This window comes from Polyodon spathula, chromosome 14 (assembly GCF_017654505.1).
Source record: "Polyodon spathula isolate WHYD16114869_AA chromosome 14, ASM1765450v1, whole genome shotgun sequence".
Classification (NCBI taxonomy): domain Eukaryota; kingdom Metazoa; phylum Chordata; class Actinopteri; order Acipenseriformes; family Polyodontidae; genus Polyodon; species Polyodon spathula.
This window is the reverse complement of record NC_054547.1, coordinates 30,895,644-30,907,474: the sequence shown is the minus strand read 5'-3', so window position 1 is coordinate 30,907,474 and position 11,831 is coordinate 30,895,644. Positions and strand designations below refer to the sequence as shown.

Here is an 11,831-nt window from a genome sequence, read left to right as displayed (position 1 = left end):
AAAGCTGAAATAACTTAAATAAACACAGTGTATTTACAAAGAGATCTAAGGTATTAAATTAGACTAATATGAATCAACGCTAAATTCAAACATTTTAAAACACCATACAGCTTTGGTTTTGGAATCGTGTGCATTTACTGTATAAATACATACATACAAACAGACTACATAAGAAAATACGCTCACGACTACTGTGATATTGTATTTTTACCCAGTGTTCGGCAAATTAACCTTTTTGAATTTCTAGAATATTGATTTTCTTAAGCGACTTGAATGTGTCTATATATGTTATCCAGTATGGGCTATATGCAAATAAGATATGTTCTTATCGTGTAATTTCATTGAAAAAAAAAACCTTGCGACCTAAATAGTTTAATATTGCAGTAATGGTAAGGTTTGCATTGATAATGGGTTTAGTTGTATAATTACTTTAAAAAGCATGAGCAAATTATATATATATATATATTTATATATATATATATATATATATATATAATACAATATTAAATATATAGCCTATATATAGATAATATATTATATGATATATATTATATATAAGATATTAGTTATTTCCTAGTTCAATAAAAAATCATTAATGTACTTTACAGATTTTTATACAAAAAATATGAGTTGTTAGCAAATATATTTTGTAAATATAAAGGGACAGGCAGGTCCCTTTGTAAATTGTAATGCAGTAGTGCCGTGTTGCTCAGTTATATTGTTTTAATGCAACTTATTTTGTTAGACTATATGGTGTTATAATTTTTATGGTTTGAAAAGATTTAGAATGTTTTTTTTTTTTTTTTTTTTAATGAGCCACATAGTAAAAACGTGCGAAAAGGTAGTTGTAGGCTTTTTTTTTTTTCGTTATCTTACTGTGTTTTGGATGAGCGCTTTTAATTAATTTATAAAAGGTTAACATTGTAAGATTATGACAGTGATGGTGTAAAGGTGTTAAAATATATGTATATATAAGATGTGGAGATATGCGCTGATCAGACAATCGAGTATTCAAAGGTCCCTTTTATGTCATATTTCTAAACCACCGATTATGGATTAAAAAACTGTAGAATTTGGAACAACCTGTTTGAATCATTTTCTTTGCGCAATCTGATTAGTTTTCGATTTAATTGTGAAAACGGGAAAGAAAATCGAATTGCGGGCAGGATACATTTCTCCAGATTTCAAGTACTCTTATAGTTCTTGAATGTAGTGATTTGGTAATATTGGGTTTGGCAGACAAGTCTATCCCCCTTGTTAGTTTGGACATTTAATACCACTTCTGTGAATGATTACGACAGCCTGTTGAATACACTGGCAAACGAAACGGTGCAAATTTTTCAAATTCCATTTCCATATTCGCAAAACACTAATGTAAATACAAACAATTGTTTATATAAAAGACAGTTTAGTATTCAGAAGTTTAATAAAACGGTTAATTCTGTTGTAAGCTTACCTGAACTCGGTATAAAACATGGCATTGTGGGTATTTAAAAATTATTTTATTTTTAATTAGGTATTTGGAACGCGCATGTCGTCTGAATTGCGTTGTGCACAACTTGGCTATATAATAGCCCTTATATCATTTTTTAAATTTGTTTTTTGTATTCATCCTAGATTAATATTTTACTTGTTGTTAATTTCAATATGGTTTTCTAATTCCATTATTATTATTATTATTATCAAACCAATGCAGTTAATTATTCTGGGATTAATACAACCTGATACTGGCATTTCGATTTGAATTACGAAATACAAAATATATATTCCGTCCTCTCTGATGTGTCTGTGAGTGGTTAAACGCTCCCAATACTGGTGGTCGTCAAACTCTCTGCTAATTAGCAATGCTGAGAAATTCTAGTTAACAAGGACACCCACCCACCCCCCCCCCCCCCCCCCCCCCCCCCCACCCCACCCCGTCTCTGCAGGATCCCTGCTGCTAGCCTTCATTTCCATAAGAAGATTACGAGTGGAGGGGAACACACTCAAATGCAGATGCAGAAAAGAAGCGTTTTTTAACAAGCATCATAATAGTCAGATGCTTGGTTAGTTCTCACCCAATTACCTCACAAGTTAAACCTCTATTTGCATTTAAAGACACAGTTCGTTCTGCAATCCCTATAGCGGCGGGCGTTAGCTAATACTTTATGTGTTGTAGTTATGTTGAATAAAATGTTTTAATTGTTTGTCTGTATTTTTTTCATATTAAATGTATTCGTTTTATATAGAGACAACACACTTGTGTTAAAAAAAATAACATCGCTGTAGAATAAGTGTGTGTGTGTGTGTGTGTGTGTGTGTGTGTGTGTGTGTGTGTGTGTGTGTGTGTGTGTGTGTGGAATTGTGTACAGGAAAATGCAGTGTGTAATATACCTAATTAAATTCAAACGCAAATTAAGACTGGAGGTGTTTCAAACAGTTATCATTAACATAAAAAAGTCTATTGGCTGCAATGCCTAAAGCCCATACACATTTTTTGTTTTACAATATAACGGCGCAAATGACAGCTGAATACATATTTGAAGGGACTGTTCTTGTGTTTTGGGTGACATGCTTGGTGTGCAATGCACCTGGTAATTATGCTTACTTGCACCTCGATGCTTCTGTTAAAGAGAGCGGTTTGTTTTGATGAATAGCCTGTTTCTTTCTTTTAGAATTGATTACACGAATACAGAGCCTTTACAATATATAAAGCCTAAATTATATATATTTAATAAAACGACTGCATAATATATGTATTTAGATGACACTGTGTAAATGTTTTGTAATGGTAGAATTATGTACTTTTGGTATATGTTCTTGTGTGACATAATAGATTAATTTAGTCGAATTAACAACACATGTTCAGATTACATCAGTTTGAACAGATAAACCAACAGGGAATATACATTTAGACAGGTTGAAACATATATAAACTGTAGTTTATTACTTATTGCACGCAAGAAATAAATCAACTCTTACCCTAAATGAAAAAAATTGAAATCGCAATCGCTGTAAATATAATCTGTGTATAGTGTACAATTGTAATTTATATTGTTTAAAAAAAAAAATACAGGACATACCGCGTAAATAGGGTTAGGGTTAAACTAAAAATGCATTATTGGCTTTGACGAATTGCTGTAATTTGTTTGTACATTTCCATTATGTTTTCCTAAGTACTGTTTTAAAAATGGACAGTAGACGGCGCTATTGCCACGTAACTTCTAAAACTTGGTTGCTTCAACCCGCACTGCCTTTGATTGTTGCGCTAGTTTTGGTTTTGCCTTGGTCGTACTTTCAGAAACAAATATGGCATTAACATTTTCCTCAAGCAGTTAAAACATTGTTATGCGTTTTATTTGAGAAAACAGCCCCTTTTTAGACGGTAGTTTACCGGCAGGAAAGAAAACAACGACTAAAGATATGGTCATGATTCCAGTGATATTTAAAACCGTTGCTTGCCTAAGGTTTGTTTTCAGGCAAAGTTCTAAAGTTGAGAATGGTTTTTGTAGCAGAAGGTGCATTCTGTTTAATTCAATGCACAAGTAAGACACAGAGCGTGTCTTTTGAGGCGAATTGCTACATTTTCATATGAGAAGCAGATGGTGAAAGTACTTGATAGAGAAGAAATAGCATTAGTCTTTTTATTTGTGGTCAAGTGCATTTTAGCATCAAACACACAAAACAACAGAGTGGAAGTCAACGTAGACGAGTCTTTGTTTGGCCTGATGTAGCGACAACAAGGGAAACAAAACTACCTATTTGTGACAGACGTGCTGCCATTTCTATTAGCATTCAAGTCTACTCTATTCAGATTCTTACATTCTGACAATAGGGGGGACAATCTGAAATTACCTTTAACCTTTGCGTGTTCATCGAAAAAACTAACACACTTTAGGAATCGCTTCAATAAATATAACTGTGCTGTGTTATGCAGACAAGATGTATTAAAATGCGATAGGTTACAAAAGTAACACACTCTTTTAGGCTCGAATGCATGCCTTGGATGTTACTTGTTTTGTCTTCTAATGTCATAAATACCTAGTTTTTAGTTGATCTATAGCCTACACAATATAGACTATATACTATATAAAATACTGGAACAGGTTTTAAATACCCCCTGCATTAATTTCGATGTTATACATATCGTCTTCTATATTTGCCATGCTATGACAGAATAAGTCTGACGCGATCTTATCATGGGAACAAAATGTGTAAAACGCTATAGCCGTTACTAGGTAAATGCATTATTATTATTATTATTATTATTATTATTATTATTATGAAACACAATTGTTGATAACAAACAACAGTATATATTGGTTGTTGTTATTAAACGGTTCATCTCCTCTCTTTTGCATGTATTGTTCACAGTTGATAACAAAACCCTGTTACACATGTCCCTGATTTTAAAAAGCATGCATAGTGACACTGAGAAAATTAACCCAACTGTCTGTAAAATACAGTATTCCTATAAATGAAAGAATACAGCATTTCTAACTAACACGTTGGTATATCTCTACTTCCTCCAAGGGGGTAAGTGAACTATAGCTGTAATAATGTATTGGGTTTCTATTGGCTGACTAAATGCAGCCTCAGCCTCCCTGAACAACCGCTCTGACCGCGAGTAACCCCGCCCCTTTATGCTAATAAAAGACACAATCCTGGCCGAGGGACAGTCGCGCTCTGATTGGTCAGGTAAAACCCATTTATTCCCTGACAGCCCTCATCACATGGATGGTTGTCTATTAACTTGTTCAAAAAGTATCAGGAGTTGTCAAGGCTCTGCTGAAGGGGGGAAAAAGTAGTTTGTTGATTCTTAAAGACCAAGTTTGTGGACACAGCAAGAACAGCAGAAAAACAGAGAAGACGTTTATTATATAGTTTAGTAAAGTTACTGAAAGCTGCAACGTAGCAAAACCGCGAACTACCTCTGGTTTATTATTATTATTATTATTATTATTATTATTATTATTATTATTATTATTATTATTATTAGAGTGTGTAAGAGGTATCACAAAAATCAGTTTGAATGTACAGCATGATGGAAACCGAGCTCAAACCCCCTGCCCCTCAGCCACATTCTGGGGGCACGGGGAACTCGAACGCTTCTGCAAACAACCAGAAAAACAGCCCGGACCGAGTGAAGAGACCTATGAACGCATTTATGGTGTGGTCGAGAGGGCAAAGGAGAAAAATGGCGCAGGAGAACCCGAAAATGCACAATTCAGAAATCAGCAAAAGACTCGGTGCCGAATGGAAACTTTTATCCGAATCTGAGAAGCGACCTTTTATCGATGAAGCCAAGCGTCTCAGAGCTCTCCACATGAAGGAACACCCGGATTACAAATACAGACCGAGGCGGAAAACCAAGACTCTGATGAAGAAGGACAAGTACACTCTGCCAGGTGGACTTCTCGCTCCGGGCGGCAATGCGATGAACAGCGGGGTAGGTGTAGGGGCTGGCATGGGTGCCGGGGTCAATCAAAGGATGGACAGTTATGCACATATGAATGGCTGGGCCAACGGAGGCTATGGTATGATGCAGGAGCAGCTGGGCTACCCGCAGCACCCGGGTTTAAATGCTCACAGCGCTGCACAGATGCAGCCCATGCACCGCTATGACATGAGCGCCCTTCAGTACAATTCTATGACCAGTTCACAGACCTACATGAACGGGTCGCCTACCTACAGCATGTCATACTCCCAGCAGGGCACCCCTGCAATGACTCTGGGCTCCATGGGTTCGGTGGTCAAGTCAGAATCCAGCTCAAGTCCACCGGTTGTCACATCATCCTCTCATTCGAGGGCTCCCCAGTGCCAGCCCGGGGACCTTCGGGACATGATCAGCATGTATCTGCCCGGAGCTGAAGTACCAGAACCAACTGGCCAAAGCAGACTTCACATGTCACAACATTACCAGAGCGCACCTGTACCCGGTACAACCATTAATGGCACACTCCCTCTATCACATATGTAAATTAACCTTTACTATAGAAACTGGACTTCTTTGGACTATTTTTGTACAGAACTTTTTTGTTTGTTTGTTTTTTGTTTTTTGGAGGGGGGGGGGGGGGGGGGGGGGGTTGGGGGGCAAACACCCCCCCCCCACCCCCAGGCCCCCCCAAACAAACCCAAACCCAAAATCGTTGTTTCCCTTTTTAACCAAACAAAACTTTAAAAAAAATGTAAAATTTAAAAACGTTCTAGTGGGAACGGTAGGAACTTTGCAGAAGTGTTTACCAGTAATATTTAGAGCTAGTCTCAATCAATTACATGTTTTATTATTACAAGCAACTTTTTGTACAGTATTTATCAAAGAAACATGGCAATCAAAAGTTCCGATGAAACAGTTGACTCTTAAACGGTGAAAATTTGCCGTTTATAAACAGCAGTGCATATATATATATATATATATATATATATATATATATATATATATATATATATATATATATATATATATATATAATCGGGCTTCTAAATTGTACAAAACAAATGCAGGAAAAGGCTCATTTAAACACAGTAAAGATTTTTCTTTAAAAGGGCAAAATAAACGTTTTACTTATGTTTAAAGAAGAAACAAAAAAAAATATTATGGCACATTGTTAAGTTATATTTTGTTCCCATATTTTTTGTCCTGTTAAAACATGAAGTTTATGTGTGTATTATTTCATCATGGTTTGTTATATGCTGTAAATTGAATGTGATATTTTAAGTTGTTTTTTTTCCTTCTTTTTTTTTGTTTGTTTTCCTTTCCGTAGTTGTATTTTAAAATTTGGCTCTGCATGTTTGAAACAGTGCCGACACTCCATGTATATATTTGAACTAATAATATCATTATAACAGTTACGTTTTCATCTTAATTTTTTTTTTTCATTATGCAGAGTTGAAATAAATAAATTTTTGAAATTTGGATACTTGAATATTGTTTCGAGTTTTGATTTTATTTATTTTAAGTTACAAAAGTACCACGGCTGTAGCTTCTATCTTTTTAAAATGAAAGACACTGGCAATGTTAATGAAAATCGGATGTTATATTACAAACTGCGGTGTAGCAAATAACTATTGGTTTATTTATTGGCACCTCTTGAATACTAATTCTACAAAACATGCTATGAGTGCACAATATGTGATCATTATATCACATGTGTTTGCCACTTGTTGATGTGAACCATAAGCTATTAAAAAAACTGTATTAAATACACCTTATTGTAAGTATTTAAAATAGAATATTGTATACCAGCAAGTGACTGTATACTCAATAATAATGTTATGATTGCTAGAAGCTTTTTCCATCTTGCATCAGAATGAGATCTGAAGGTTTCAGTATTTCTATTTTTTAGTGCTAACAAGCCTCAAGTCTGTCTGAGAAGACCCGTACACCAAGTTTGTTTCTTCTGGTAAGAGCTGTCAGAGACAAGATTTGACACCGACCAAACACAAGAAGATACACAGACAAAGGTAGTTTTTGTTTTTTTTTTAAATTATTTTTTTTTTACATATTTATGGGGTTTTCTTTGTGTGTGTGTGTGTGTGTGTGTGTGTGTGTGTGTGTGTGTTTTGTTTTTTATATATAACTAGGCTGGTTATAAAGAGGGTTCAGTTGTGTTATCAAACTAGAAATCTAACATTCGTTAGAGTTAGAGCTCGATATATATATATATGATATATAAATATATATGGATATATATCTTAGATATATTATATATATATATTAATACTTTATGACAGAAATACTGTCTTACACAGTTAATCTTTAAGTTGTATCACCTGTAAAACACACACACACACACACACACACACACACACACACACACACACACACAGATAGATAGATAGATAGATAGATAGATAGATAGATAGATAGATAGATAGATAGATAGATAGATAGATAGATATTTGATATTAACCTGTAGGCTATGCTTAAGTATAATTCTGCAGCTTGAAGTTCTATATGTATTTTCTAACTGCCTTGAGGTTTATGCGTGGTTGTGCTCTTGTGAACACTACCAACATATTTAAAATCATATACTCAACAGATTAAAAGAGTAACGGTTCTATATATTGAACAGGCTAGGCAAAATATTTAAATACTTTTTTTTTTTTCAAGGATATGGTGAAAAGGTATCGTATGGTTTTAAAATATAAACAGTGTTTCGAATAAGCACGGCAGCGCATGTTTTCTGTTAAGATTCACATTCATTTGCTTATTAAAAATGGTTTAGTTATTTGTCTTGCTGTTTTTGCTAATGGGTCGTGTGTTACAATGATGTGTTTCGCTGTCTTATTTAACACGTCGCCGTTTATTCAGAAGCAGCAGCAAGACAGACACCCAGTGTCCTTGTTAAGAAGGCCCGTGTATGTATTTTACATTGAAAGAATCTCTCCGTTGCAAAGTAGTTGTGATGCATTGATAATTCACGTGGCAATGGGTGCATTTTCCTTTTGTGTGCGTATTTGAATTTAAAATGAATTTTGAATAAAGTTTAATTGACCCCGTATTGTAACATCTGCAATATATGAAACTTTCGCATTTATTTATTTAAAATGATGCTGTCATCTGAGTCAGGCAGGGCTTCTTGATTTCAGCGTTTTCTAAATGTACAAATAACTGTGTCAGTGTATAAAAAGTCATTGGGAGTTATTTTCCAAAGTGGATAGTTTTAATGTGTCACTGTGAGTTTATTTTACGGTTTAATTCCTAAACGTCCAATGTATATAAGCGTTCTCCTCTGTTAACGTTAAGTCATCCCGTCTTTTAAAATGAGCCCAAAGGATAAGATTATAGTATCCCCTGTGAATTTAGCAGCGTTTAAAATCTGAGGGGTGTTAAAATATTTTGCTGAGCTGCAGAGGTAGATTAGCACAGTTGTTTGCCAAGGTTGAGAAGCTGCTATTACACACAGTCTCATGGGAGAAGAGCTCACATTAGCCGCTAAATGAATATTTGACGAGCCCTCATTCCAAAGTATTATTACTACAAACGCGATCCCTACTGGACTTTCAAAGGGTCAGGGAGCAGTGGTTCAATTCATTATTTATACAACCAGCGATATTGAATGTAATAGCTGAACATGTTTGATAAACTTAGGAATTGCAAAGGTCGGATGCAGCTGGATTAAATTTATAATGCAGCGAGAGAAGAGCTGACGTGAGAATTCAAAGGAATAAGCTATGGTTTTATTTTGTTAAAAAAAATACACCTGTAAACAAGAAACAAAGCTTTTTTTTTTTAATTGTAATGATTATCACATTACGGGATTCGCATTTAGCACCATGACTAATATATATATATATATATATATATATATATATATATATATATATATATATATATATATATATATATATATATATATATATATATATATTGATATCATATACAAATTATGATGTATTTTAAACAAACACATTGGCGTCTTTTTTGAGTGAGATTGGGTGGCAATATTTAGTGATAAGCCACAAAGGGGCATAGTAATAATTACATTAGTGAATTCATTCAACTTCGAAGACTTTTGTATTTGAGCTCCATTGAGGTTTCGGAGCTGACAGTTTCCTTGCATTAAAAAAAGAACTATCAGACGCCTCAGGGGAACTAGAAACACTGCTGAACTGTATAGAGATGGCATTCTCATTCAGAACCATTGCAAGAAGAAAACCAATCAACGCTTTTGAGTTTACTTTGAATTGCTGGGAGTTTTAACTGAGGTCTCTCTTAACTGAGTTTTGATTATGGGTGGGTAGTTTTTGGCACATGTGAAACCTCAAATCTGAGTCGTACTGGGAATTTCTATCCAGTTTTTTTTTTTTTTTCAGTTCTAACTGAAATACATGAATACAAATCTGAATTTTTTTTTAAAAAAAGTGATTCTATTTGAAACCACCATTGCACGTCGACACCCAGTGGAGGCTTCATAACAATTGCTGTAAGTGTTAAATGTAGAGGTCACTTAGTGGGCATTTCATAGTTTTACAGAAGTGTGAAGACAATTGGGCCTAATGTTTGAGAAAAGTCAAGGTGTTACTTTAGCTTAGTGATAGCGCGAGGGTTTTAAAATAAAATCTTTGATTTTGAGCAACAGCTAGTAGGCTGTTACGGGTGTTGTCTAGTTAGCCTAAAGTTATAGACCGTCGGTTTTGTTTATACATTTTTCTTATTAATAATACCCAATTTGTTTTTATGTTTATTTTTTAACTGACGTACGCTTTAGATGCCAGAATAATTAAATAACCCTTCTGTAGATTCCTCAGAATGTTGGCAAAAAACTGAGATTTCACCGAGGTTTTATTCAAATAAATAACTCAAAAGCCACGACAAAAAATCTTTTAAAATGTTGATAATTTTGTGTCATCGACAAGCCAATATTGAAACTTATTGAAATATATACATTAAGGGTACACTATAAGTTGACAATATAAAATGTGTGTCAAATATAAATTATTATATTATAATATATTATATTAGGCCTATATTATATTATATACGTTTTATTTAGGCACGCGTAGGGTAATTATGTTTTTGTTTTTCAAAATATATTTAATTGTAATCATGACTGCAATTTAATAATAAGTTGACAGATATATTATCTATGTATAAAAGAACTGTCTGCCCTTCCATTTTACAACGGCTGAGAATTACGTCACCACAAGATTTCATAGAACTTCAAAGTTGATTTTTATTAAACACGCATTTATATTATATTCCTATCCAGGACGTATTCAGCAATCTTGACACGTAATAATATAGACGGTTTTTCATGTCCATGTATTTAATTGTGTTGCGTCAGTCTTATTATTGGTTGGAAAATAAATTAATCAATTATTCAGTGTTTCACCGTAAGTAAAACCCATTCCCAATAGCCTATTGTATTTTAATGGCAATAAACAATAATCATAGAAATGCATGGTGCAGATTACAAAAAAAAAAAAAAAAAAACACAACGTGATTATGTTTAGTTTTTAAACAACATTATTTATGTTTCTTTATGCTTAGTTTGCGATACGATGCATCAAGCTGTTGTTTAAAATATTTCTCCTATTGCAAAACACAGGTAGACCTATACATCTACATTGAAAATGAATCAGCATTCAATGGTTTTAATGTTATTTTTTGTCTAGTAGAATATTTATTTAGATAAGGCACATTTTAAAAAATAAATAAAATGCACTTTGATGCATCCAGATCATTTTATACTAAAACATGTTTTAGTGGGATCAATTTTGTTTGTATTTTTAAACGATTTGAAGTTGCAGGGCCTAGGAGATGGAAAGTAATTAATGTATTATACAAGCGAAGAATTTCTCCGGAGGACCTTATCATCTTCAACCAGATTCATTATATTCTTTCGGTATGCTAATAACAGTGACGTCCCCGACATTTACCAAGTAGTCTGTTATGAGATTACTGTTTTCTTATGGTACGAAACGGCGGGGGAATGTCATTCTAAAATACATTTTGCGCAAAGCGAGACACCGTGTAGGGATACCATTATATTAAGCTTCTATCCAATATCTGCATAATGATTGTGCTACGTGCATCTTATTAACGTCACATATCTAAAATCAATGTGCTTCAAGTTGTCTAGTCTTTATGAAAAATGTGCCCCTTATTGTTTGTTGTTTTTTTTCTGTTATTCTTTGCAGTTTTTCATAACGGTAACAAAAGCGAAATTTTGATACGTCAATAATAGTAAGTTCATCCAAATATAAAATACATTTAACATATAAAAACGAAAGGTAGACAAAAAACTTTTGTCAAAGTAAAATGAACAGTGTGTGTGTGTGTGTGTGTGTGTGTGTGTGTGTGTGTGTGTGTGTGTGTGTGTGTGTGTGTGTGTGTGTAAATCAAT

At 34.0% G+C, this 11,831-nt stretch overlaps 1 protein-coding gene and 1 long non-coding RNA gene across 6 annotated transcripts in view; both read left to right on the top strand.

Moving 5' to 3' along the window:
- LOC121326937 overlaps positions 1-11,831 on the top strand; it is a 55,902-nt gene that overhangs the window by 21,083 nt on the left and 22,988 nt on the right. For all 5 annotated transcript variants that reach the window (XR_005951514.1, XR_005951512.1, XR_005951515.1 and 2 more), the window contains exon 3: positions 7,326-7,443. This is a non-coding gene — a long non-coding RNA (uncharacterized LOC121326937). The remainder of the gene's footprint in view (positions 1-7,325; positions 7,444-11,831) is intronic.
- Positions 4,703-6,041, top strand: LOC121326936 (transcription factor Sox-2). Its single transcript, XM_041270597.1, has one exon. It carries the CDS (start codon positions 5,012-5,014, stop codon positions 5,957-5,959), a length of 948 nt encoding a protein of 315 aa, XP_041126531.1. The 5' UTR covers positions 4,703-5,011; the 3' UTR covers positions 5,960-6,041.

Excerpts from the sequence above, each read along its gene's own strand:
- LOC121326936 (XM_041270597.1), top strand. The coding sequence starts at position 5,012 with ATGTACAGCATGATGGAAACCGAGCTCAAACCCCCTGCCCCTCAGCCA.